This window comes from Henckelia pumila, chromosome 1, assembly GCF_033568475.1.
Source record: "Henckelia pumila isolate YLH828 chromosome 1, ASM3356847v2, whole genome shotgun sequence".
NCBI classification, from domain to species: Eukaryota; Viridiplantae; Streptophyta; class Magnoliopsida; order Lamiales; family Gesneriaceae; genus Henckelia; species Henckelia pumila.
The window spans coordinates 40,597,659-40,625,488 of record NC_133120.1 but is presented as its reverse complement, the minus strand read 5'-3'; the positions used below and the strand labels follow the sequence as shown (position 1 = coordinate 40,625,488).

The following is a 27,830-nucleotide window of genomic DNA, read 5'->3' as shown; positions in this document are numbered from 1 at the left end:
GCTCTGGACGCTAACCAGGTCTATGCTGACTTGATCCTGCCCTTCCTGTTGCCAAGTACACATACAAAACAAAGCAACAGCCGGATAATCGGTGAGAATAATAATCCCAGTAAAAGCAACATATCAAGTAATACAACAATAAACATGCTTTCAAGACAACAACACAATCAATAACAACGTAATGAAATGTATGTCTTTAAACCGGGATATCAAATCTGATAAACAAGGGATTTCTGCTATGCTTTTGGGATCCCGAGGATGAGATCATGTGACGACTCACCGACTCTCCCAATCGAGGTGGTGCCACATATCTCACTCCTCTAGACTTTGAGAAACCATAATGAGTATGCTAGCACTAGGCGATACGACTACGACCTAGGCCACTCAATCATAGTTCCCAAACGTCCACACAAAAAGGGCGGTTCTGCCCGCTGAATCAACATAGGCTCAAGATGAGTGGATAACAGAAACATAAAACATAAGCCACATAGTCAAAAGTAAAATCAATCAACAAACACAAGTTCCTCATGCTAGAACAAGTGTAGATGCAATATGTGATTTGAAAGGGAAACTCGAGAACCAACTGTCCCTAGTATGTTATCCCTCTACGATGACTGCTTTTACCTTTCAAGGCAGTAGTTCCAACTCCAGACAAGCTACAACAAAAGATCGTATCAACAACTATACAACCTAAACAACAAACAACGGTTCAAGGAAGTCTCTTTACCTTTCTTCCTCCAACTCTCGACGACCAATGCTGCTAACACAGGGCTCGACAACTCCAACGAATCTGTACGATTACAAGAGTTGATCAACAACCATGATCACTCTCAAGCCAAGGCTTCAATCAATACAAAAACGATTCAAAAACCCCAAAACTCAAACCGACGGCATAACGGCTATAAACTGAACAAACCGAAAACACAGACAGCAGTTCAATACTGATATAACCTCATATCAATGCCCAAAACAACAATAACTAAGCAAACCCATCAATCTCAAAATCCACATTTTCGAAAATGGCTTCCAAAAATCATAACAAATCCGAACGTCGCTCTAATTCAAAACCGACAGATAATAAACGATCAGAACTCTGTCTAGAACAACATACTCGAATCTCGAATGATTCTAACAACATCCAAAAACTAGAATGTATCCGATCGTAGAAAAACTTACGATATAACGGAGCTCACGCTGCAGTGATCGATCTGCCTTCAGAAATAATTTCCAACGGACGGATCGATCGGAAATCAAAATCACAAAGCTTGGAAGATGTTTTGGGCGCCTACAATGGAGGTCTCGGTTTGGAAGGGATGAAGGGAGTGAAGAATGACTAAGTCAATCATTTCCATGAGTAGATAATATATAAAATCCAATATTTGCGTTTTAGTCCCTGAAAAATCCAAAATTTGCAAAATAAAACCTGATCAAAATCAAGTCGGCTCGTGAACTCTGCAATCTCCGATTAACTCAAATAATCTCATTTAAGATAAAAACGGGGCGTTACAATTCTCCCCCACTAAGAAGAGATTTCGTCCTTGAAATCAACATGAACCACAACTCATAAGATATAATAAAGAACTAAAGACAGTAAGAAGAACTCACGTCATCCTAATAACTCTGGAAATCGCTGTCTTATGTCAGATTCTGTCTCCCAAGTCGCTTCCTCGACGCCGTGACGGCTCACTGCACTTTCACCAACGGAATCAACTTGGTTCTGAGTTGATTTTCTTTCCGATCAAGGATCTGAATCGGTCGTTCAAAATAGCTCAGAGTCTCGTCTAACTCGGCTTCGTCAGGCTGAAGGATATGAGAAATATCTGGTTGATACTTTCGCAGCATAGAGACGTGAAAAACGTCGTGAATACCAGATAAAGACAGAGGAAGTACAAGTCTGTAGGCAAGATCGCCTATCTTCTCGAGAATCTCGTACGGCCCGATGAATCTCGGAGATAACTTCCCTTTCTTACCGAATCTAACAGTGCCTCTGAACGGAAAAATCTTCAGAAAGACTCGGTCTCCCTGATCAAAACTCAGAGGTCTACGCCTGACATTCGCATACTTCGCCTGTCTATCTTGAGCTGACTTCATTCTGGTCTGAATGATCTTAACCTGCTCTGCCATATCTCTAAGCATCTCCGGTCCCAAATCTGGTGACTTGGACAAATCATCCCAAAACAATGGAGATCGGCACTTCTTACCATACAAAGCCTCAAAAGGCGCCATACCGATACTCTCTTGGAAGCTGTTGTTGTAAGAAAACTCGACAAGAGGCAAAGAATCCTGCCAACTAGTGCCAAAGTCTAGCACTACCGCTCAAAGCATATCTTCTAACGTTTGGATAGTCCGCTCTGACTGTCCATCGGTCTGAGGATGATAAGCTGTACTCAGATGCAATCGAGTACCAAGTGCCCCTTGAAGACTGTGCCAAAAGTGAGAAGTGAATCTAGGATCTCTGTCTGAAACGATCGACTTCGGCACACCATGCAATCTCACAACATTGCTAACATGCAACTCAGTCATTTGATCATGACGATACGTCATCCTGTACGGAATAAAACACGCAGACTTCGTCAATCGGTCGATCACTACCCAAATGGCATCGCATCCTCTAACGGATCGTGGTAGCTTCGTGACAAAATCCATGGAAATGTGATCCCACTTCCATTCAGGAATAGATAAACTGTGCAACAGACCTCCTGGTCGCTTCCGTTCTGCTTTTACTTGCTGACAGTTCAAACACCGAGATACAAACCTCGCAACATCGCTCTTCATTCTCTTCCACCAGAACTGGTTCTTCAGGTCGTTGTACATCTTACGACCTCCAGGATGAATACTAAACCGACTGCAATGAGCCTCTCGAAGAATATGTTGTCTCAACTCCGAAATATCAGGCACAACAATACGGTTATTCACAAACAAAACATCATCTCTAACTTGGAATTCAGACTGATGCCCAGATCTGACTTTCTCTACTGACACCTGAATGCTCGGCTCAAACTTCTGTGCTTCTCTGATTGCAACAAACAACTCCGGTTTGGCTTGAATAGCAAACACTCTGATAGTCTCCCTATCTGTTTCAAACTCTAAACCAGAAGTGCAACAATCATAGATCAACTAAGAAACACCAATAGTAGAAAGAGATAAACAACATAGCTTTCGGCTCAAGGCATCTGCAACTGCATTCGACTTTTCCGGATAATACTTGATTTCACAGTCGAAATCCTTCAACAGATCTAACCATCTTCTCTGTCTCATATTCAGCTCTGCCTATGAAAACAAGTACTTAAGGCTCTTATGGTAAGAAAAGATCTCGAAAGACTCACCATAAAGATAGTGACGCCAGATCTTCAGAGCAAAAACAATCGCAGCTAGTTCTAGATCATGAACCGGATAACGAGTCTCGTGCGGTTTCAGCTGCCTCGATGCATACGCCACCACATGCTTATGCTGCATAAGAACACAACCCAAGCCTCAGTTAGAAGCATCACAATAGACTGTGAAACCTCAAGTACCCTTTGGAATAGAAAGAATCGAAGCACTGGTCAGTCTCCTCTTCAGATCAGCAAAGCTAGCCTCACAATCTGCAGTCCAGACAAAAGGCGCATTCTTCTGAGTCAGCTGGGTAATTGGCTTGGCAATAGATGAGAAACCCTCGATGAATCGGCGATAATAACCAACTAAACCCATGAAGCTTCGGATCTCAGGTACCGATGTCGGTCTAGGCCAATTCATAACCGCTTCAATCTTGTTGGGATCGAAAAAAATCCCATCTCCAGAAATGATATGACCGAGAAAGACAACTCGATCCAACCAGAATTCACACTTAGACAACTTGGTAAACAACTGCTCAACTCGCAAAATCTGCAGTATGGTCCTCAAGTTCTCTGCATGGTCAGTACGGTTCTTCGAGTAGATAAGAATATCATCGATAAAGATAATGACGAACTCATCTAAATAACGCTGAAAGATACGGTTCATCAAACCCATAAAAACTGCTGGAGCGTTAGTCAAACCGAACGGCATGACTATAAACTCAAAGTGACCATACCTCATTCTGAATGCGGTCTTAGGAACATCTTCCTCTCGCACTCTCAGCTGGTGATATCCTGACTCGGATCAATCTTCGAATAGACAGAAGAACCCTGTAGCTGATCAAAAAGGTCATCTATTCGGGGTAAAGGATACCTGTTCTTAACTGTAGCCTGATTCAACTGACGGTAGTCGATACAAAGCCGCATAGAACCATCCTTCTTCCGAACAAACAGAACAGGAGCACCCCAAGGCGATACACTAGGTCTGATGTATCCCTTGGCAATCAAATCTTCAAGTGACTCCTTCAACTCCCTCAGTTCAATAGGTGCCATATGATAAGGAGCTTTGGAAATAGGTTGAGTACCTTGCACCAAATCGATGCTGAATTCGATCTCTCGAATAGGTGGCAATCCAGGAACATCTTCCGGAAACACATCAGCAAAATCTCTAACCACTGGTAAGTCAACCAAAGCTGGGCTAGATTTCAGTACATCAACCGAAAAAACCAAAAATCCTTCTACACCTCTCTGTAGCAAACGAGTCATAGATAACACTGAAATAAAAGGAATTCTAGATCGAGAACCCTTACCAAAGAATTTCCACTCGTCTGCCATTTCAGGTTTGAACCTGACAACCTTCAGAAAAAAATCAAATGTTGCCCTGTACTTGGTCAAAGCATCTATACCGACAATACAATCAAAATCTGACAACCCAAGCACAATACAGTCGAATTCTAACAAATTCCCCTCAAAAAAAAGTTCACAGTTCCTGACTAGTCCGACAGAAACAATTCCCCCACCCAACGGTGAAGTAACAGCTACTAAAGTAGGCAACAACTCAGTAGGCAAGGCATGCAATAACACAAATTTCTCAAAGATTATGGAATGGGAAGCACCTGTATCTATCAAAACATGAGCAGAATAACCGAAAATCGAACAGTTACCTACTATAACATCATCATGTGCTGCCTGAGCCTGATCCTTTGTCAAAGCAAAGACTCGTGCCTGCTATCTCGGAGGCTGGTTCGCACTAGAGTTACCTCCCTGTCTGTTCTGCGGCTGGGGCTGGAAGGAGTGCACTGCAGAAGACTGTCTCTCGGGTTGAGCTGCAGGTCGAGATGAACTTCCACTCTGAGCTCTATCTCTGTTATGCTGAGGGCACACCTTAGAGAAGTGTCCCGGTTGCTGACAGGTGTTACAATTACCAAAGACTCCCACACACTGATCCGGTGAGTGTCTTCCCCCACACTTGCTGCAGTACATGGCTGAAGATCCAGAACTCTGTCCTGAACCGAATTGCTTGGAACCACTGGAACTAGAAGAACTGTTCCCCTGCCTCTTGAACTGTTTACCTCTTGCTTTGTACTGATCCTTTTTGTTTCCCCCACTGTTACCACCTTCATACCTCTGCTGCTGGTTCTGATGCTGAGGTGGCTGATTTTGATACTGAGATGGTGGGTTCTGATACTGCCTCTGTTGCTGAGGTGCTACCTGGTTACCTCTTTGCCTCCACAAGCCTGCTTCTGCTCCCTTTGCGTGATTCATGGCATCCGCAAAGTTGTTAGGCCTGTTGGTGTTTACCAACGTGAAGACGTCGGGGTTCAAACCATTGATGAACTGATCTGCCTTAGCTTCTTCATCTCCGGCAATTAGCGGTGCAAAACGCAACAGACTATCAAACTTAGCCACGTACTCTTCAATGTTCAGATTCCCTTGCCTCAGATTGGCAAACTCTGCTCCCTTATCTTTGCGATACGAGATAGGGAAAAACCGCTTATAAAATTCAGATTTAAAAAGAGTCCAAGTAACTTCCGTACCTCTAATCGCCATTGCTTTCTTTGTCATGATCCACCAGCTCTTAGCAACCCCACATAGCTGATGAATGACTAACCTGATTCTGCGATCATCTGTGTAATCAATGGAATCGAACAGCTGATCAATATCATCCAACCAACTCTCGCAGTCAACTGGATTTTCTGAACCCATCAATAACGGCGGATTGAACGACTGAAACCTCTTCAGCAGGGTTTCCATAGACGTTGCTGAAGCATCCAACTGATCAACTTCAGTGCTAGCTTGCTCAGTCGCAGGGATAACTGGCGGTGTGTTTCTGTTTATCACTCGACGAGGACCCATCTGAATAACAAAGGTTAGGGCACAAGATATCTCAATCGCTACAACCGGTGCCCCTTTACGACCACTCAGAAAAACCGGATACCAGTCGATAACATAAGCAGTTATATCTCAAGTAGATCATGCTCTATAAAAGTAAATCACATAACCATGTAATTCAAATAATTCTCAACAATAAAGCATGCTCGCATGGAATTCATTATACAGCTAAAATAATTCAAACACATGCGAGGAGCCAATACACGCAGACTCGATCTACCCGCTCACTCTAGTTCAACCAAGAATCTTATCGCTCTGATACCACTTAATGTGAGACCTCGTTTCTAATCAACTAATATCAGACAACAATCGATAAGTAAACAAGAAACCAATAATAAATTTTTTTTTTTTAAAAGAAAGCTCGCGTGCCCGCGCTGACATCAGCGCGCCCGCGCCTAAGCTTCGCTAAAACCAGCGCGCCCGCGCTGATGCTGCGCAAAAACTAGCGCGCCCGTGCTCTAAGAAAGAGCGCCCACACCCATACCTCGCAAAGAGGCCGCGCGCCCCCGCCGTCTTCTCGCCCAGAAGAGTTAAGGCACTGAAATAAGATCAATCAAAACCTAAACACTTGCATTAAAAGTATTTGACATGCCAATAACAATACAAGTAAGGTTTAGGGAAGAGAAACATTCAATACGGTAGTACCTACATCGATTCTTGCTTACAAAACAAATACGAGAAGTTCGAATGACTAAACATGTTCGCAAAACATAACTAGGTTGACATGCTGATTCGACTTCTAAACGAGTCTCACTTCTATCTCTTGCTCTGGACGCTAACCAGGTGTATGCTGACTTGATTATGCCCTTTCTGTTGCCAAGTACACATACAAAACAAAGCAACAGCCGGATAACCGGTGATAATGATAATCCCAGTAAAAGCAACATATCAAGTAATACAACAATAAACATGCTATCAAGACAACAACACAATCAATAACAACATAATGAAATGCATATCTTTAAATCGGGATATCAAATCTGATAAGCAAGGGATTGCTGCTGTGCTTTTGGGATCCCGAGGATAAGATCATGTGATGACTCACCGACTCTCCCAATCGAGGTGGTGCCACATATCTCACTCCTCTAGACTTTGAGCAACCATAATGAGTATGCTAGCACTAGGCGATACGACTACGACCTAGGCCACTCAATCATAGTTCCCAAACGTCCTCACAAAAAGGGTGGTTCTGCCCGCTGAATCAACGTAGGCTCAAGATGAATGCATAACAGAAACATAAAACATAAGCCACATAGTCAAAAGTAAAATCAATCAACTAACACAAGTTCCTCATGCTAGAACAAGTGTAGATGCAATATGTGATTTGAAAGGAAAACTCGAGAACCAACTGTCCCGAGTATGCTATCCCGCTGCGATGACTGCTTTTACCTTTCCAGGCAGTAGTTCCAACTCCGGACAAGCTACAACAAAAGATTGTATCAACAACTATACAACCTAAACAACAAACAACGGTTCAAGGAAGTCTCTTTACTGTTCTTCGTCCAACTCTCGACGACCAATGCTGCTAACACAGGGCTCGAAAACTCCAACGAATCGGTACGAATACAAGAGTTGATCAACAACCATGATCACTCTCAAGCCAAGGCTTCAATTAATACAAAAAAGATTCGAAAACCCCAAAACTCAAACCGACGGCATAACGGCTATAAACTGAACAAATCGAAAACGCAGACAGCAGTTCAATACTGATATAACCTCATATCAATGCCCAAAACAACAATAACTAAGCAAACCCATCAATCTAAAAATCCACATTTTTGAAAATGGCTTCCAAAAATCATAACAAATCCGAACGTCGCTCTAATTCAAAACCGACAGATAATAAACGATCAGAACTCTGTCTAGAACAACATACTCGAATCTCGAATGATTCTAACAACATCCAAAAACTAGAATGTATCCGATCGTATAAAAACTTACGATATAACGGAGCTCTCGCTGCAGTGATCGATAATCTGCCTTCAGAAATAATTTCCAACGGACGGATCGACCAAAAATCAAAATCACAAAGCTTGGAAGATGTTTTGGGCGCCTACAATGGAGGTCTCGGTTTGGAAGGGATGAAGGGAGTGAAGAATGACTAATTCAATCATTTCCATGAGTAGATAATATATAAAATCCAATATTTGCGTTTTAGTCCCTGAAAAATCCAAAATTTTCAAAATGGACCCTGATCAAAATCAAGTCGGCTCGTGAACTCTGCAATCTCTGATTAACTAAAATAAACTCATTTAAGATAAAAACGGGGCATTACACCCTTCCTTTTCTCCGATCATTTTCCCTCAACCCCACCTCCCAATTTCCTCCCCTCTTCACGTGGTCGTCCTTGGTGAACGTAAGTTTCCCTACCATCTTCTCCCAATTTCTTTTAATTTTTGCATCGATTATCACTATAAGTATTTCAATAATATTGGAAAACTTCTTCTTTCTTTTGGTCTTCATCTTGTTGCTTGGTTTTGCGACTTACAAGGTATCGCCATTTTCAAATCTTTTCGATTTGTGCTTTAAAGTTGATTCACTTGCTGGGTTTATGCTGCTAATGTGTTTTGTACTGGTGTATTTGATATTGGATAGAGTTCAGGTCTCTTGGTGGTTTAAATGCCCTAGCACGTAAGGTGTTTGTGTTTTGGTCTAAGCTAATTTTGTATGTTATATGTTGTCACTCTGTTGTTGGATGATCTTATGTTTGTGTGGTCATTATATTAGCGAGCAGATAAAAACTAGCCCTTTTTTCTTATTCAAATGGGAATCTGAGTAAAAGCTGGTGATATAACTCCCTGGCCTTTGGACTAGTTTGTCACATGGATTAAGAATTTTCCATGAAGGTAAAAATTGTGGAAATGACTCAGTAAAGCTGGAAGCCCAAACTGAAAAGGCTAAGGTTATGCTTAGTTTTGCATCGTTTTTTTTTCATGTTTTTAACTATTCTTATTTTTATATCTACTTTCAAGTATATGGTAATAAAATTTTATTTCATCTTTTTGCTCAATGATAATGAATACAGGAAGGATAAACTCTGAGATCAAGCCATAAAACAAGAGATGAAACCTGCAAACTTGAAAGCAAGGGTGAATATTTGGTTTTGAAAACTCTAGTAAGTTAAATGATCCAGTTTTCGAACTCATATATTTTGATAATATGTGTATTTATTTGAGATTGAAAATGGTGTTCGATAAATCCTATTATTTTTCCTTACAGACAATCACTCAAAACTAATATTAATTAATACTAAGTTATGGTACTCTAATGATGATGTTGCTGCTGCATCAAATCATGCACCACGCTTTTACCCAAGTTATTGGTTTGCAATAATTGAGCATGCATTTCTTAGTGTGACAGACTAACACCTCATTTTCTTTCATTTTTGCATGTATAAATAATGTCGCACTTGCTCCTTTTCTATTTTTTTTTCTTGTCAAGAAAGCCCTCCAAAGCGGCTAAAATACCAGGTAACTATGATATTCATGGTAATTTATGTATTTGAAGTGTAAATTTGTGTGTTTTTTTTACCTTTTTGGTGGCATGGCTGGTATTGTAGGGGCTACTAGGCCTAGGAGGAGGATTTATCATGAGTCCACTATTTTTTGAGTTTGTAATCCATCCTCAAGTGAGTTCCAACCCTTTCTATTGTGTTTTGATCAACCTGTTTGGACTCTTTTAAATCATTTGTTCAGAATTTTTTGAAAAAGAAAGAATTTTCTAAACAAGGTAGTGGGATTTCATCCAAGAACTGAATTGATCAATTCCTACGTCTGTAGTCCATTGACTTTTCCTTTTTTATGAGTAATTTTTGTAGGTGGGGTCAAATATCATGTCATAATTATTTTGCTACAGCTGAACCAGTGAATATCTGCCACTTTTGGTTGAGCTACACATTCAAACTTATACGTTTCTCTGCACTAGAAATTAACATCACCTAAAATTCAATTGTTGTAGAAGTTGTGTAAAAAAAGCATTCACGGAGAGAAATAAAACTCATGCAAGTGTGACCAAAAGAAATCAAAGTCAGAGTCCAAAGTAATAATATTCTACGGGACCGAATTTTTGACATGAATTCTGGTTCTTCTTTTTGATTTGGGTTTTATATATTTTGGAAGATGTTTCAATCTTGTTGTTCGATCCAGAAAACTTCAAATATTCCAATGATTCTCACTTTAGTTCTTCAGCCATTTGGGTTTTCCTTTTTTTTTTTTTTTTTTGCATGAATTCAGGTTTTCCTTTTTTATTTGGGTTTTGCATGTTTTTATCACTTTAATTGTACTGTTGTAGTTTGTCAACAAGTATTTTGAAGTTGGTTTTGAAGCGTGGCTTGGTATGTTTCGATTTCTATGATTTCAGATCTTGAAAAACTTAAGATAATGACGTTGGAAAGAATTTTTTAAAACTTCTGAGGTGTTGTATTGAAATGGTTAGTTGATTCATCTCCAAATATTTCGAATAATGAAGTGATTTTGATGTTATTTTCCCTATGTCCATTCTTGTATGATTTTTCTTAAATTTGATTCACTTGATATTTATCTTCTCACATCACGAAATAATATGCTATTTTTTATTAGGTGTCGGATTCTTGTTACAAAGATGAATTCTTTTTATTTTTTCCCATCTACATCTACTAATTTTTTAAATCACTACTACAAAAATTAGATATAATGACATTTGTGGGATGAAATTTTTTATATAATGTTGGAAAAAATATATTTTAAGGACACTTGTTAAAAAATATCCATTTGACAATATATAAATCATAATAACCTCTGTTCCAGCATACCCCATCCTTGAAAGCATCTGTTTCTATCCTAAATGACAAGAAATAAGCTCAAACTTCAATTTCATCCAATTTGTTTGTTGTTTTTGGTCGATTGAAGGATGTGTTTGAACCCTAGAATTTTTCAAACACAGTTCAGTCATTCCCCCAAATATCTGCTCATTTCTTGTTTGAACTGTTTTTGCCCGTAATAAGGAACTTACCAACCATATGTTATTGAAAGAAAGCAGGTATCTTTTTTTTATCCTCATTCCTCTTACGTGCACGTATTAATATGGGTTTAGGTTGTGTGTTCTTCAATTTTTTGGATTTTAACAATCTTTTTGTGTAATAGTATGTTTAGATACTCGCGATGAAGGAAAAAGAGATGGGAGTACAAGGTTGAAATATTTAATAAATAGGTAAATTCACTTTTTGTGTTTGTAAAATTCCCTAGAGACCGATATTGGATGAATGGAATATTTTATAATGGTGTTTGGGATCAAATTTTTATTTTTCTACCAGCAGATTTTACCTATTTATATATTTTCTGCTTGAGGGATGCATTTTCTAAATTTAATTACTTGCATTCTTCATTATGTTGTTAACTTGGACTTCATTAAGCTTAATTGAATTTTGGATTTAAAGTGGATTGTAGTTTATAAAAATTTAAAATATGCCATGTGTGTTCCTTACTTAAGACATAACTTCATCAGTCCTGACACACGTCTTTGGAACGAGGCATGTGCCTTGAGCTTACAGGTTACACCACTACAAAAAAATGGGCTATTTAGGATTGTGCACGTCTAAGTTTTAAGTTCAATGACCAAGGCACATTTGAAATGCACCTTAAATACAAGGATTGTGCATGTCTAAGTTTTAAGTTCAATATATTATAATGGTCTTATGTTTGCTTGAATTTTTTCAATGGTTTGTAACCATCATACACATGTATTTCAAAATAATAATTCTCAGTGTGGTTCACTGAAGGTGGACACTGTAATTTGTGTGATGATCTCTTCTCAGCACATGTGCACCTTAGCATGTGTGTTGTCTTTATTAATTATGGTTGGCATTCTTGCCTATAATTCCTGTTACCGAGGATTTTTGGGTTTTGTACATTGACGAGGATTACAAGTATGGTTTGGTTGCGCAGCCCTCCAAGAATTATCTTTATGTAGTTTGTGTTGTTTTGCTAGAAGGAGGATATGAGTATGGTTTGGTTGCGCAGCCCAGCAAGAATTATCTTTTAGGTAGTTTGTGTTGTTTTCACATATCAATCATGGTCACTGAAGGTAGCCCGTTGACTTTATATATTTTTTGTTTTGTTTTCTTTTCCAGTGATAACAATAATGATAATTGTAGAATATTGCCAGAGTAGTTAAAAATGGTGGAGTAGATCACCTGGAAGATGGTTGTGGTAGTTACTCAAATGATTTGGATATTGTGGGTAATAAAGGTGAGGTATTGAATCTATTTATTTTATTGACTTAGTTCTCTTGCTTAATTATTTAAATATTCATGTCTTGAACAACTGTTTGGTTTTAAAAAATTTTATTTCTATGGAGTTGATAGAAAAAAGAGTGATATTTACTTTAGATTTTTATTTTTTAGTTTTACCTATACAAATATGTAAATTTTGTTTGCAGGTAAAAAGAAAAGAACATTGAATGTTTATGACGACGCAGTGGTTGAAGACGATTTACGAGATGGTTGAAGATATTCTACGAACCAGTTAATTGATTTTTTTCGTTTGGTTACACTTTGTTGTTAGTGTACTAAAACTAAATGGATTTGGTGCATAGCCACTTAGATATAAGAATTTTTTAAGTTAGACATATATGACAATAATATATTGTATATTAGGGGTGTGGAATCGGTCAAAACAGAACCGACCAAACCAAAATTAACAAAACCGAACTGACCGAATATTTTTTTCGAAAAACCGAACCGACCAATTTTTGGCAAGAAAACCAAATTAACTGAACCGATTATACATCGGTTATTTCGGTTACCGATCGAAATAACCGATATTTTCAAAAAAAAATACTTTGAAAATTTGAAGCAATCTCCAAATTCATTCTTGACAAATTATCTTCCACTTTCCCACAATTAAAAGTGTCCCACAAATCAAGCACCACAAATTAATAATGTCACAGGGTAAATCACGTTACAGTTGGTTCGAAGATGAGAAGATTTACCTCTTTTTGAAAAACAAAAATCGATTTATCTAATTTCGAAAAACAAAAACCCATTTACCTCTGACCTTTTTAATCCACTGGTTCAAAGAGGAAGAAGTTGGATGAATACTTTGACCATGACCTAGCTAGTGTTTAGATTCGGTTAGGTGGAGCCAAAATCCGGGGTACTGGTCAGGACTTCGCTGAATCGCTATATTGGAACAAACCGGAGTTGGAAGTGGCCGGTTCTTGGGAAGACGGTGGTGGTGTGATGACCAGGACCAGGTCGTGTGTGTGTTTGTGAAAGACCAAGGGGCTGAGTCCTGGTACGCAGACAGAATGGGAGAGAAGACGACGGCATGCTGTTGGGGTTGGGCTAGGGTGAGTTATCTTTTTTGATTTTTGAAATATTATTTACAAAGTCCACTAGGCCAATATCTATAATCTTCATGCAAAGATAAAATCAGGCCCAATAATATTTTTTTTATGAAAACTATTAGGTTTAATCGGTTTAATCGATGTTTTAAAATTGAAAACCGAAACCGAACCGACTAAACCGAATTGACCAAAATTTTTGAAAAAAAATACCGATCGACCGATCAAACTGAACCGAATTTCCGATTTAATTCGGTTCGGTCGGTTATTTCGGTTAAACCGATATTTTGCTCACGCCTATTATATATTAGTTTCAATGAAAGTTTTTATTTATATTTTAAGTTAATTTGCTATTGACGAGAATTTTTGTGAAACAACTAATTATTTCATGATATGACAATTTTATTGGTGTTTTGATGGAGCTTCTAAAATAATACGTATAGATTATATATGTTATATTAAAACTAATAAAAAGACATTTCAAAATGTCTTTAAAAATAGCAAATAGTGACACATTTCAATGTTCTTATAAATTAAAACAAGGAGTTATTTGTACCAAACACCCCTATAAAATATTAAAGAGTAGCACTCCTGTGAGACGGTCTCATCCGTGAGACGGGTCAACCCTACCCATATTTATAATAATAAGTAATACTTTTGGCATAAATTGTAATACTTTTTAATGGATAACCCTTACAAGAGATCCGTCTCACAAAAATGACCCTTGAGACCGTCTCATAGGAGTTTTTGCCAATATTAAAAATACACACTTCTCCCCTATGAAATTTTAATAGGCATCTTTAATCCTAACCTTTTAAAAAATTAGCACACTCGCCCTTCTGATGAGTGATTGTTGCGCATGCGCCCATAATGCGATTGAGAAAAGATTTTGATACTTGTTTTGCAGCAAATACCCCTATAAAAAATTAAAAATGCATATTTGACACCTGTCAAAATAATTTTTAAATATACTCAACCCATAATACACAATTTTATTAAAATCTAATTGTAAAATATCTAGCAAGCATTTTTAGTTTTATTAATTTTATTTTTAATTTAAATTTGTTATGATTATATAATTGTTTTTAAAAAATATTATTATTTTATCTTGTTATCATTATTTTATTAAACTTTCTTCTTGTTTTCATCTTCGTCATTAAAAATGCATTCATAAACAAGATTTAAATATCTAAAAGTACCAAAATATTAAATCAAAATGATAAGTGCATGATAAGTACCAAACATTTTTAATTTTAATTATTTTTATTTTTTATTTTTTATTTTAAATTTATAATTTATAATTAATTTATTTTTTAAAAAATTATTACTTTATCTCGTTTCATTATTTTATCAAATCACTTCGTGTTTTCAACTTCTCCATTAAATATGATTCATAAATAAGTATTTAAATATCTAAAATCACCAAAATATTGAACCAAATGATAAGTTCATAAATGTTACTTTTTCGATTTAGAATTATATAAGCATGTTATTTTTTTATTATTTATTACAAATTGTGCAATGCATATTTTCGAAAAATTTAAAGTTTGGTTCAATAATATATAGTCCTAAATCGAAAAACCAATATGTTTGAACTTATCAGTTTAGTTCAATATTTTGGTACTTGAAATTCTTTAAATACTTATTTATGAATTCATGTTTAATGAAAAAATTGAAAATACGAAGTGAGTATAATAAAATAATAATAACAAGATAAAATAATAATATTTTTAAAAAAACAATTACATAATCATAATAAATTAAAAATTAAAAATAAAATTAAAAAAACCAAAAATGTTTGCTAAATATTTTATAATTAGATTTTAATAAAAATTGTGTATTATGGGTTGAGTATATTTAAAAATTATTTTCACAGGGGTCAAATATGCATTTTTAATATTTCACAGAGGTATTTGGTGCAAAAAAAATATCAAAATCTTTGCTCAGACGTATGAGGGGCGCATGCGCAACAATCACTCATCTAAAGGGGCGAGTGTGCTAATTTTTTAAAAGGTTAGGGTTGAATATGCCTATTAAAATTTCACAGGGGAGAAGTGTGCATTTTCAATATTTCACAAAGGTGTTAGGTGCAAATAACTCTTAAAACAAGTGACATTTATATGTCATAATTGTAGCGACCCAACCCGAATCCACTACCTAATCAGAGTTATGAGCATAATTAAGCATGCATTAAATAAATTGCTGCGGGAGACTTAAATAAAATCAGACCGGCAGAATACAACCGGTTAAACAAATTCGATTATACAATCCAACCGAATAAGTAAGCCTAAAATACAAAAACCTACAGCTAATCCTGCTGTCTTCACTGGTCACTGGCTAGTCCAAGCTCCTGGTGCTCAATCCTGCACCTAAACCTGCCCCGTCGAATGGGGTGTCCAGATACACAAAAAATATTGGACGTGAGCTATAATCTCAATACGAAAGCACGAGTAAAACATACAAATATGATGCATGCACATGACCGGATATTCATATCTGGGATAACTGTATACAATTGCGCAGTAATGGCGCCTAGGACATGAGTGGTACAACCCGGGGAGCAAACCCTGCGTACACTGCTCATTCCTAACGGACGTAGACCGTGTCTTCCAGATGCCAGTGCCGGCTAACCCGTCGGTCGCGGGGAGCTCGACATCAACCGTCCGAACAGGGCTGAGCGGCCCTACATGGTTCATCTCAAAAGAAGGGAAGACACAATATGATATGCACATGCTGCATAATAATATGACACAAAAATGCAACATATAAGCATGCAAAACCCGCTGGCTATCTCAGTCAGTACTTACGTACCTTATTACAGGCAGTCCTAGCAGTCCCACTTTAGGTTCCAAGCCTATCATCAACTCTACAATGCAATTACCCATGCATCATTAATTAAGCTCTAAAAGCCTTAACTAAGCTATTGTATACTCCTAAATAATTTAAGAAGACCATAGCTATACCCCCACGTCCGTCGTCAGCTCGCAGATGTCGACTATCCCGCAACTAGGAGTACACCCCTGTTGCAGCTCCCCAACCTCGAGCACGGCTCCGCTACAGGAGCACTGATCCGATACTATGTCAGACACTGTCTGACTATACTAAAATATACTCCCTACTCCAACTCTAAAATAAGATTATCCAAAGCCCTAAAATAGAGCCACCTGGGCGAAGGAGGGGAATTCGAAATTTGCACAAATGAGGAGCTCGGACCTCATATTTATAGAACACGTTCGGATCGTCCGAACTCGTGTTCAGATCATCCGAACCCTATCGGATCTTCCAATCTCTTCCTCGGGCCATCCGAAGCCTGCCACGTGTCAACACTCACACATGCAACCATACACCTATCCGGGACTACAGATCGGAGCCTCCGTTCTGCACCTTCGGATTATCCGAACCCTCCCCGGATGACGTCACAAATGACATAATATTTTGGGACAGCTTGCCACAGGTGTTTGGGTCGTCCGAACCCACTTCGGACCATCCGAAGTGTTCAGAGTCTCCAAAGCCTGGCTCTGTCCATGTTCGGATCCTCCGAACTCATTTAGGACTGTCCGATCCCTTCGGACCCCTTTCAATCATTTTCGAGTGCTTTGGATCCATTTTTGGACTCCGTTAATCTATTTGAAATGTCCTTAATCATGTTTTACTTAATCTAACATGATTAAACGATTAATTACTCATTAATCGTTAATTCTGGATACGGGTCACTACAATAATATTGAAGTTAACATGACATTTCAAATTGACTTCATAAATTACTTGCGGTGACAATTTTTAATGTCATTATGAATAAATATATAAGACACACAAAATTTTCATTAAAAGTAACATTCCTTGGCATTTTCTATTGTCTTAAAATCTCTAATTTGTGACACTTGTAAAGTCAACGTTGATATCTTATGCTGGCATTACAAAATGTCATCAAGACTAAGACGACTTTAGAATAGATGACATTTATTGTAAATGACACAAAAACTTTAATGTCACCAAAACTTTCATATAATGACATTTATGTGTGTCATTAAAGACATTTTTTCTACTAGCCCCTTTGGATGTTTTCTAGGGTGCGTGTAAGTGAGAACATAAGCACGCTAAAAAACTCGTTTTGATACATGAGTAGAGACTGTCGTCGAATCTGGGGCGTTATAGCTACAACCCACAACATTTATTCTGTTACTAAGTTGTCGCTAAGGTGGGTTTGTAACGGATTTTTTCGATACTATCTAGCAAAAACTTTTTAGTTTTGTTAATTTAATAACATTTTTTATTGCGAAATATGTCGATTAAAAAATAAAATAAAAGAAGATTTTTGTTTTTTTATAAAATAATTTGAATTTTTGGTAAACAGTGATTTCCAATTAATGCACTCAATTCGACAAAACCTACCTGCATTTGGAAACCGTCCAATTTTCTATTATTTTTCATCTCTAAAGTTGCATCCTTTTCAGTTACCTGATTTCAATACTGGTCTGGTAGCTCATTTTTCTCGTATAATTGATTATATTTATTGACAATATCATAAAATTGAATTGTTTTTTGCAGTCATCATACTTATAGGTGTTATATCGTATCGTACCGAAAATCGTATACGGATACCGTATCAAAAATTACGATATAAGAAAATGTCATACTGATTAGGGGTGGGTTTTCGGTATACCGTATAAAAAATATTGGCATGAAAAAAATTCATACCGGTACCGATATCGAAATTCTGAAATGTTGGTATGGAAAAAATCTATATTGGTACCGTATAAATACCGAAAAAAAATTCAATATAACAAAAAATGTCTATATTTCAAAAAAAGTTCGGTACGGTATCCCGAAAAGTCGGTATTTTAGCTCGGTATCCCAGCCCTAATACCGATATCGTATCGAAACTCCCGGTATATCAAAATTTTCGGTACATATAAATAGCATACCAATTATAACGAAATTTTGGTACGGTATCAGTATATACCGTTTTATACCGAAACAAAAAAATTTATTTTTAAAATTTTAAAATTTTATTTTTTATAAATATTAAATTTTTTTAATTTTTTTTATATTATTTTGGTATTTCGGTATACATGTATATACCGAAAATTTCAAAGTTCATACCGCTACCGTACTGATCGTACCGAAATTTTCGATATACAGAAAATTCCGTAAATTCGATATTTTATCGGTACGGTAACTTCGGTATACCTATTTAAAAAAAAAAAAAAAAAAAACTTCGGTATACTGAAATTTTCGTTATTTTTCCCCACCCCTACTCATGCATTTTGGCAAAATGAAGTCATCCACTGTTATGACAATCTAATTGTAAATTTTATACATTCAAGTTTTGGCCATACTTTATTTTTATAAATTAGATCAGTTGACGGCTATTTCGCATTTGAAATCAACCATTCCCGATCTTGACTAAGCTGCACGTCTTTTTCATAGGTTTCTAGCTATACAAGACATATTCAAAATTCACGGTAAAAAAAATTATTTATTTAATCTTTATTAGTTAAATGTTCATCTTATCCCATAGACCCATACGCTGTGATGACTAATAGAAATGTATATATTACAAGATACGGATAAAACATTCAACGTCGTCATGTTTTGAGTAACAAATGCCTAGACTAAAACATTCAACGTCGTCATGTTTTGAGCAATTATTTAATTCCCACCACATTGTGTTCAAACTCGATAGTACACCATGCAAGTTTAATATCATATATTATTATTATTGTATATATATATAGTTTAAATTCATGTACAATATATATATATATATATTTAAATAAATTTTATTTTGCAGTTTTCATTTTTTTTCCGTTGAGTTATTTTTGTTATTTGAATTTTTTTGTACAAAAATTTTTTTTCGTGTTTTACCGACATTTTGTTTCCGTTTTCTATGCATGGTTCATTAGGATTTATGGTAATTTTGGGAAAAAGAGAAAATAAAAGATTTAGTGATTTATTCTCATTTAATTCAAAAAAATCTTGTGAAATTGTCTCACGGATTAATTATGAATATCTGTTTCAACTTGATTCATGAAAAAAATTATTATTTTTAAGTTAAAAGAATTTATTTGTAACATTTGTTGTTTAAAAAATGAGAAACTTTCCAATATTAAAATAGCTTGTTATATAACCTTGGGGAAGAAACATATTATTAATAATCCATGGTATTTAGAATTTAAATAAATAAAATAATTAACCTTGAACTTCTAGAAACTTAAACCTTAAAGTCAGAGGTGGAGTGCTCTGACTGTTAAAATCCAGTTTTTAAAAACCTTTAATAGAGATTTATAAAAATTAATCTAGTAAAAAATATATAAAAATACAGCAAGTGAACTAAACATTACAAATTCTTACATTGGATGATTTTGTTATTTCTAATTGTTTAGGGGTTAACTGCAATTATATCCAATTAACATCTCCATTTTTCTCCTATAAATTCCCATCACAATCTTAGCATTTCACCATCTCCTTCCAAGCCATTCTTCTTTAGCATATAAACAACCTCGTGTTCTATACTCCTTTCGTGCTCCAAAAAAACATGGCCGTCGTCGAATACCCCGTCGAAATCAAAGTTCAGATCACCCCAAAGAGGATGTTCAAGGCCATTGTAACCGATGGCCACCACCTCTTACCAAAAATAATCCCCCATATCTTCAAGAGCATCGACGTTCTCGAAGGCGAAGGCGGCACCACCGGATGCGTTAGGCAAATAAACTTCCCAGATGGTAACATAAATAAGATTCATATTTTGAATTTATATATATTAAATAGATATTAATTTCACCTATATGCATGGCATAACTGTATAAGATGTACCTGATATTATGAATATGGATAATCTAAAAAATTCAATGGAATTGGTCATGAATACAAGCTAATTAGCAGATGCACGTTGTATCTTACATATATCACATGCAGGTGCTCCATTCTCTCACATGAAAGACAAGCTCGAATACGTCGATGCCGAAAACCTAGTGGTGAAGATCGTTCTCTTTGAGGGACCGGGCCTCGGGGATAAGGTGGAGTCGGTGCACTCTGAACATCGTTTCGTGGAATCCGGTGACGGCGGATGCATCATCAAGTTGAAGAATCAGCATCACCTGAAGGCTGGCCACAGCCACATCTCGGAGGAAGAGTTTAAGGACGCAAAAGAACATGGCATTAAATTCTTCACCGCCACCGAGGCGTACCTCGTCGCTCATCCCGACGTTTGCGCGTAAAGAAATTAAATTTTCCGACCATATAAATTAATCGAATAAGCCCTAAACAAGGGCATGCTTGTGGGGTGTGAATCCGTTGTTTTTATTTCATTTTATGTGAGCTTGTGTTGTTTTAATTTGTTAGGCTTTAATTTTATTGAAGTGAGATTTGTGATAATAAATGTTCTTATCCTTTCTTCTTACCACAATTCCTTTTTTTTTTTTCAACCCCAGTCCAAAAATCAGAGTTTTCATCCTTTTAGACATTTGATTGACTATTGATTACGACGGATAACAATATAACCTGATCAATAAATTATCTTATACTATATATTTAGTTTGAGGTTTATAGTGTTGGGACTAAATCGGGATCACTTAATAAATGACTTATTAAGCATGCAATTAGAGATAATCATAAAACAGATATCAACAGCGAAAATTAATAAAACCAATTAGCAATCCAAACCGAAAGTATACAACCGGTGACTAAAAACCAAAAAGTATCAATATATAGTGTTATACAACCAAATCAAATCAGTATCAAACCTACTGAACAACCCTGGAGAAACAGCACGTGGCATGTTTGATGCCTTAGACCACCGATTCAGCCTTTCTTTTCAACATAGAACACGTAGGATATTTTGTGTAGATGTGTTTGGACATATAGTTCACCTCTTTTAGGTAAAAGGTGAAATAGTTATGATATTTTTACTACAAGCTGGTCATAGTAAAAGTAAATCTGTCTTCATTTTGATGTTTGATTATTTTGATCATCTTAATGAGGTTTTTGGAATTTCTTGTCTTCTACAAAGTTGAAGATGCCTCTTTTGTAATTCTACAGGATTTAAGATTACTCCAATATGACCTTTGTAGCTTGAGTAATTTTATTTTTACCAAACCTGCGCAAAATATAAAATACAACATTTTTAGTAAAATATTTAAATATAAACACATAACACAAAAATAATGCAACTTCATAATTTTAATGAAACTTTAATTTTAAAACACACTTTTAAACATATAAATAATTACAAATTTTAAGTTTCATCACAAACATGTATATCTTCAGAAATTTTAATGTAAAAGTCTCAACTCCATATTCTCTCGGGTTATGATTCTTTTTTTATATATATATATAACTAGTTTTCACTCATGGAGTTGGAATAAAATTATACACTCATTGAAAATGGTTAATATGTAAAGCAGAAAATCAAATAACCTAATATTGAAAATAAGATAGGATAATTTACAAAGAATAAACCCATTTTGATTATATTATTCTCAAAGTTTTTAGAAAATATTTATATAAAAAATTATTTATATTTAATATTTTGATATTATGTGAAATATATATGTATACCCCATCCAATTATATATTAATATATTAGTTGATATCAAGATTTATAAATAAACATATGATATTCTTACAAGTATATTTTAAAATTTCAAAGTTTGCAAATTTGAATATATATATTAAGGAATAAAAATCTAACTTGTGATTTTATGAAATTTTATTACTAAGGGACTAGTAATTAGCCGGTTTGGGGGTGTGATAAAACTTAAAATTTGTAATTATTTATATGTTAAAAGTTGTGTTTTAAAATTAAAGTTTCATTAAAATTATGAAGTTGTATTATTTTAGTGTTGTGTGTTTATATTTACTTGTTTTACTAAAAATGTTGTATTTTACGTTTTGCGCAGGTTTCGTAAAAATAAAATTACTCAAGCTACAAGGGTCATATTGGAGTAATCTCAAATCCAGTAGAATCACAAAAGAGGCATCTTCAACTTTGTAGAAAACAAGAAATTCCAAAAACTTCATTAAGATGATCAAAATAATCAAACATCAAAATGAAGACAGATTTACTTTTACTATGACCAGCTTGGAGTAAAAATATCATAAGTATTTTATATTTTATCCAAAAGGGGTGAATGAGTTGTCAAAACACATCTACAGACAAAGGGCTACGTGTTATATGTTTTGTGCAGAAGCAAAATCGGAAGTATAAGGCATCAAACATGCCAATTAAAGTTGGGTCAATGTATTGAAATTCAAAGAGACAAGCACCCACCAACTTTACTATTCCATATTTAATGAGTCTTGGACTCTTTCTCTCATTTAGCCTATAAATAGATGTTTTGTATAAGATTTGTAGTGTGCAAGAGTGTAGAGAAGTCCTCATTTGTAAAATAAATATTGTGTGTGTGAGAATAAAAGTTTGAGTGTGCATATTTCTCAAGTTCAAGTATGAAATTTATTTTATCCTTACTCTTGAGTTTCATGTTCATGGCAAGCTAAATCTTTTTATGTCAAGGTGAAAAGGTTTCATTGTTGGTCAAGTAAGATTGTTTATATTTTGTATATTCTTCTCTTTTTCTATTTCTATTTTGTTTTTCTAATTGATCTTTATTTGTAGGTATAATTTGGATGATTTATTGTTATCTATTTACATCAAATACTTGGTACCTTGAATGTGGTTACCTTGATTTGTTGTCTAATATGATACAATAAATACTACAATAATTATATACTATAAATATATGTATCTATTTATAATAAAGTCATATATATTATTTAAACGATAGCGTGACACTGTCGGTTGTTCTTAATAATATATTGTGATTTGAACTAACATTTACTTTCTCGCATCTAACTTTTACTTTTCGCAATTAACATTTACTTTCCGCAACTAACATTTACATTTCCGCAACTAACATAAAAAGTCATATATTTTATTTAGACGATAGCGTGGCTCTGCCGGTTGTTCTAAATGAAATATGGTGATTTGATCTAACATTTACTTTTATGTCAATTTATATTTATGCACTTATATATATATTATGGGTACCATATATTAATTATCGGTTAATCTGATATTAATATAGTGGGAACTATATTATATGATATATTTGTTTAAATATTTAATTGTTTTTTTATGTTTATATTTATTCATCTATATATATATATTATGGGTACCATGTAATAAATATCGGTTAATCTGATATTAATATAGTGAGAACTATATTATATGATATACTTGTTTAAATATTTCATTGTTCTTTTATGTTTATTCTTATTTTAGTTTCTTTTATTTATTTTTATTAAGCAATCTTAAATAAACCAACAATGAACCTTTGAAACCTTGACAATTTTATAATTTGTGTATTTGAAGTTTCATAATAATATTTTCATCTATAATATATCATGCTAAAATTAAACTTACAGCATCCTCTCCGTGGATCGATCTCGTACACACGAGTATATTACTTGCAGACAACCTACACTTGGGTGAATTACAATTTAACTTGTAGCAAGTTTCATTAAAATTATGAAGTTGTATTATTTTTGTGTTATGTGTTTATATTTAAATATTTTACTAAAAATGTTGTATTTTATGTTTTGCGCAAGTTTGGTAAAAATAAAATTACTCAAGCTACAAAGGTCATATTGGAGTAATCTTAAATCCTGTAGAATTACAAAAAAGGCATCTTCAACTTTGTAGAAGACAAGAAATTCCAAAAACCTCATTAAGATGACCAAAATAATCAAACATCAAAATGGAGACAGATTTATTTTTACTATGACCAGCTTGTAGTAAAAATATCATAACTATTTCACCTTTTACCCAAAAGAGGTGAATTATATGTCCAAACACATCTACACAAAATATCCTACGTGTTCTATGTTGAAAAGAAAGGCTGCATCGGTGGTCTAAGACATCAAACATGCCAATTAAAGTTGGGTCATGGTATTGACATTCAAGGAGACAAGCACCCACCAACTTTACTATTTCACATTTAATGAGCCTTGGACTCTTGCTCTCATTTGGCCTATAAATAGATGTGTTGTATAAGCTTTGTAGTGTGAAAGAGTGTAGAGAATTCCTCATTTGTAAAATAAATATTGTGTGTGTGAGAATAAAAGTTTGAGTGTGCAAGTTTCTCAAGTTCAAGTATGAAATTTTTTTTATCCTTACTCTTGAGTTTCATGTTCATGGCAAGCTAAATCTTTTTATGTCAAGGTGAAAAGGTTTCATTGTTGGTCAAGTAAGATTGTTTATATTTTGTATATTCTTCTCTTTCTCTATTTCTATTTTGTTTTTCTAATTGATCCTTATTTGTAGGTATAATTTTGGAAGATTTGTTGTTATCTATTTACATCAAATGCTTGGTACCTTGAATGTGGTTACCTTGATTTGTTGTCAAATATGATACAATAAATACTACAATAATTATATACTACAAATATAAGTATCTATTTATAATAAAGTCATATATATTATTTAGACGATAGCGTGACACTGTCGGTTGTTCTAAATAATATATTGTGATTTGAACTAACTTTTACTTTCTCGCATCTAACTTTTACTTTATCGCAACTAACATTTACTTTTCCGCAACTAACATTTACTTTCTCGCATATAACATTTATTTTTCCGCAACAAACATTTACTTTATCGCATCTAACATAAAGTCATATAATTTATTTAGACAATTGCGTGGCTATGCCGGTTGTTCTAAATGAAATATTGTGATTTGATCTAACATTTACTTTTATGTCAATTTATATTTATGCATTTATATATATATTATGGGTACCATGTATTAAATATCGGCTGATATTAATATAGTGGGAACTATATTATATGATATACTTGTTTAAATATTTAATTGTTTTTTTTATGTTTATTCTTATAAATCTATATATATATTAACCTTGCCTCGAACCACTTACCTCGTCCAACCTGAGCCCTGTCCCCGTCAAATGGGCTGTCCAAGGAAAACACAATACAAGGACGTGAGCGAACTATGCTCATAACGCAATCACGAGTATACAAACCTACTATGATGCATACAAAATGACAGGGTATTGGTCGACTGTATCATACTGCTCAGCCTAGGCACCAATGAGCGTATAGTACCATCTGGGACCAACTCCGGCTGGGTACATCCACACATTCTGATATGAATTCTTATGAATGAAAGACAAGCACGATTATACTGAATCGCACCCTCAATTCGAATAAAAAAGAAATCAATATTTTGTCTCAACTTTTGAAACAATTAACATATTTGGATCTCCATCTCTAGTTAAACCCGTAACTAGCAACAGATAATCACGATAGAAAACAATCAATAATTCAATTATACCTTCAAAGGAACCTGTCTTTGACAACCCAAGTGAAAATCGATTGACAAATGCCACAAAGTTTTGATACTTTGATAAGTTTGATTTGAATTAAAGCTAAAAGCCTTAAGCAAAATTCTAGAGAGAATTTTATGTATTGAATAATCAATAATCTGAAATCTTAATTGTTATTCAAAATAATTGTGAGACCTCGTTTCTAAACAACTAATATCAGACAACAAGCGATAAGTAATCAAGAACCCAATATATATATATATTTTTTTAAAGGAGGCTCGTGCGCCCGCGCTGACATCAGCGCGCCCGCGCCTACGCCCCGCAAAACCCAGCGCGCCCGCGCTCATACCTCGCAAAGAGGCCGCGCGCCCGCGCCAAAGGAAGCGCGCCCGCGCCATCCCCTCGCCCAGAAAGGTTAAGGCACTGTAATAAACTCAATCAAAACCTAAAAACTTGCATTAAGAGTATTTGACATTCCAATAACAATACAAGAAAGGTTTAGGGAAGAGCAACATTCAATTCAATAGCACCTACATCGTTTCTTGCTTACAAAACATATACGAGAAGTTCGAATGACTAAACATGATTGCAAAACATAACTAGGTTGACATGCTGATTCGACTTCTAAACGAGTCTCACTTCTATCTCTTGCTCTGGACGCTAACAAGGTCTATGCTGACTTGATCCTGCCCTTCCTGCTGCCAAGTACACATACAAAACAAAGCAACAGCCGGATAACCGGTGAGAATGATAATCCCAGTAAAAGCAACATATCAAGTAATGAATATACAACATGCTATCAAACCACATATTCAAGTCGAAGTTAATGATATGCATGTCTTTAAAACCAGGATATCGATTCTGATAAACACGGGAGTATTGCTCTGCTTTTGGGATCCCGAGGATGAGATCACGTAACGACTCACCGACTCTCCCAATCGAGGTGGTGCCACGTATCCCACTCCTCTAGACTTTGAGCAACCATAATGAGTATGCTAGCACTAGGCGAAATACTACAACCTAGGCCACTCAATCATAGTTCCCAAACGTCTAACAAAAAGGGCGGTTCTGCCCGCTAAAATCAAAGTAGGCTCAAGATGAATGCATAACAGAAACATAAACATAAGCCACATAACAAAAAACTCAATCAATAAACAATTACAAGTTCCACGTGCTAGAATAAGTATCAATGCAATATGTGATTTAAAAAAGGGGAAACTCGAGAACCAACAGTCCCGAGTATGCTATCCCGCTACGATGACTGCTTTTACCTTTCAATGCAGTAGTTCCAACTCTGGATAAGCTACAACAAAAGGTTTAATCAACAACTAAACAATCCAACAACAAAGGCAACGGTTCAAGGTAATCTCTTTACCGTTCTTCGTCCAATTCTCGATGACCAAATGCTGCTAACACAGGGCTTGACAACTCCAAACGAATGATATAACGGAGCTCTCGCTGCAGTGATCGCTAAACTGCCTTCAGAAATAAATTCCAACGGCCGGATCGTGCTCGGACTGGAATCCCAAAGCTTGGAAAAGCTTGGAGGCGTGAGAATGGAGGGAGACGGCTTGGAGGGGATGAAGAAGACTTTGTCAACCAATTTCTTAGAGTAGATAATATATAAAATCCACAATTTGCGTTTTAGTCCCTGAAAAATCCAATTTTTGCAAAAAGGACCCTGATCAAAATCGAGTCAGCTCGTGAACTCTGTAATCTCCGATTAACTCAAATAAACTCATTTAAGATAAAAATGGGGCGTTACAATTCTCCCCCACTAAGAAGAGATTTCGTCCTCGAAATCACCAAGAACCACAACTCATAAGCTAGAATAAAGAACTAAAGACAGTAAGAAGAACTCACGTCAACTGAATAACTCTGAAAAACGCTGTTTCTTGTCAGATTCTGTCTTCCAAGTCGCTTCCTCAACTCCGTGACGGCTCCACTGCACTTTCACTAACG

General features: G+C 35.5%; 1 protein-coding gene and 1 long non-coding RNA gene across 2 annotated transcripts; one reads left to right on the top strand and one right to left on the bottom strand.

Moving 5' to 3' along the window:
• Window positions 1-27,515, bottom strand: LOC140876445 (uncharacterized). The gene is made up of 3 exons (XR_012148795.1): window positions 27,244-27,515; window positions 27,140-27,171; window positions 1-45 (listed from the first exon to the last, which is right to left on the bottom strand). It is a non-coding gene; the product is annotated as an uncharacterized lncRNA (long non-coding RNA).
• Window positions 19,987-20,928, top strand: LOC140875678 (major pollen allergen Bet v 1-D/H-like). Its single transcript, XM_073279433.1, has 2 exons — window positions 19,987-20,251; window positions 20,445-20,928. The coding sequence occupies exons 1-2, from the start codon at window positions 20,065-20,067 to the stop codon at window positions 20,744-20,746; spliced, it is 489 nt and encodes a 162-aa protein (XP_073135534.1). The 5' UTR covers window positions 19,987-20,064; the 3' UTR covers window positions 20,747-20,928.
• Window positions 27,516-27,830: the final 315 nt, after the last annotated feature.

Bases quoted from the DNA above. Each gene is read 5' to 3' on its own strand.
- LOC140875678 (XM_073279433.1), top strand. From the start codon at position 20,065: ATGGCCGTCGTCGAATACCCCGTCGAAATCAAAGTTCAGATCACCCCA. The intron at 20,252-20,444 runs GTAACATAAATA...TATCACATGCAG, and splicing joins GCAAATAAACTTCCCAGATG to GTGCTCCATTCTCTCACATG.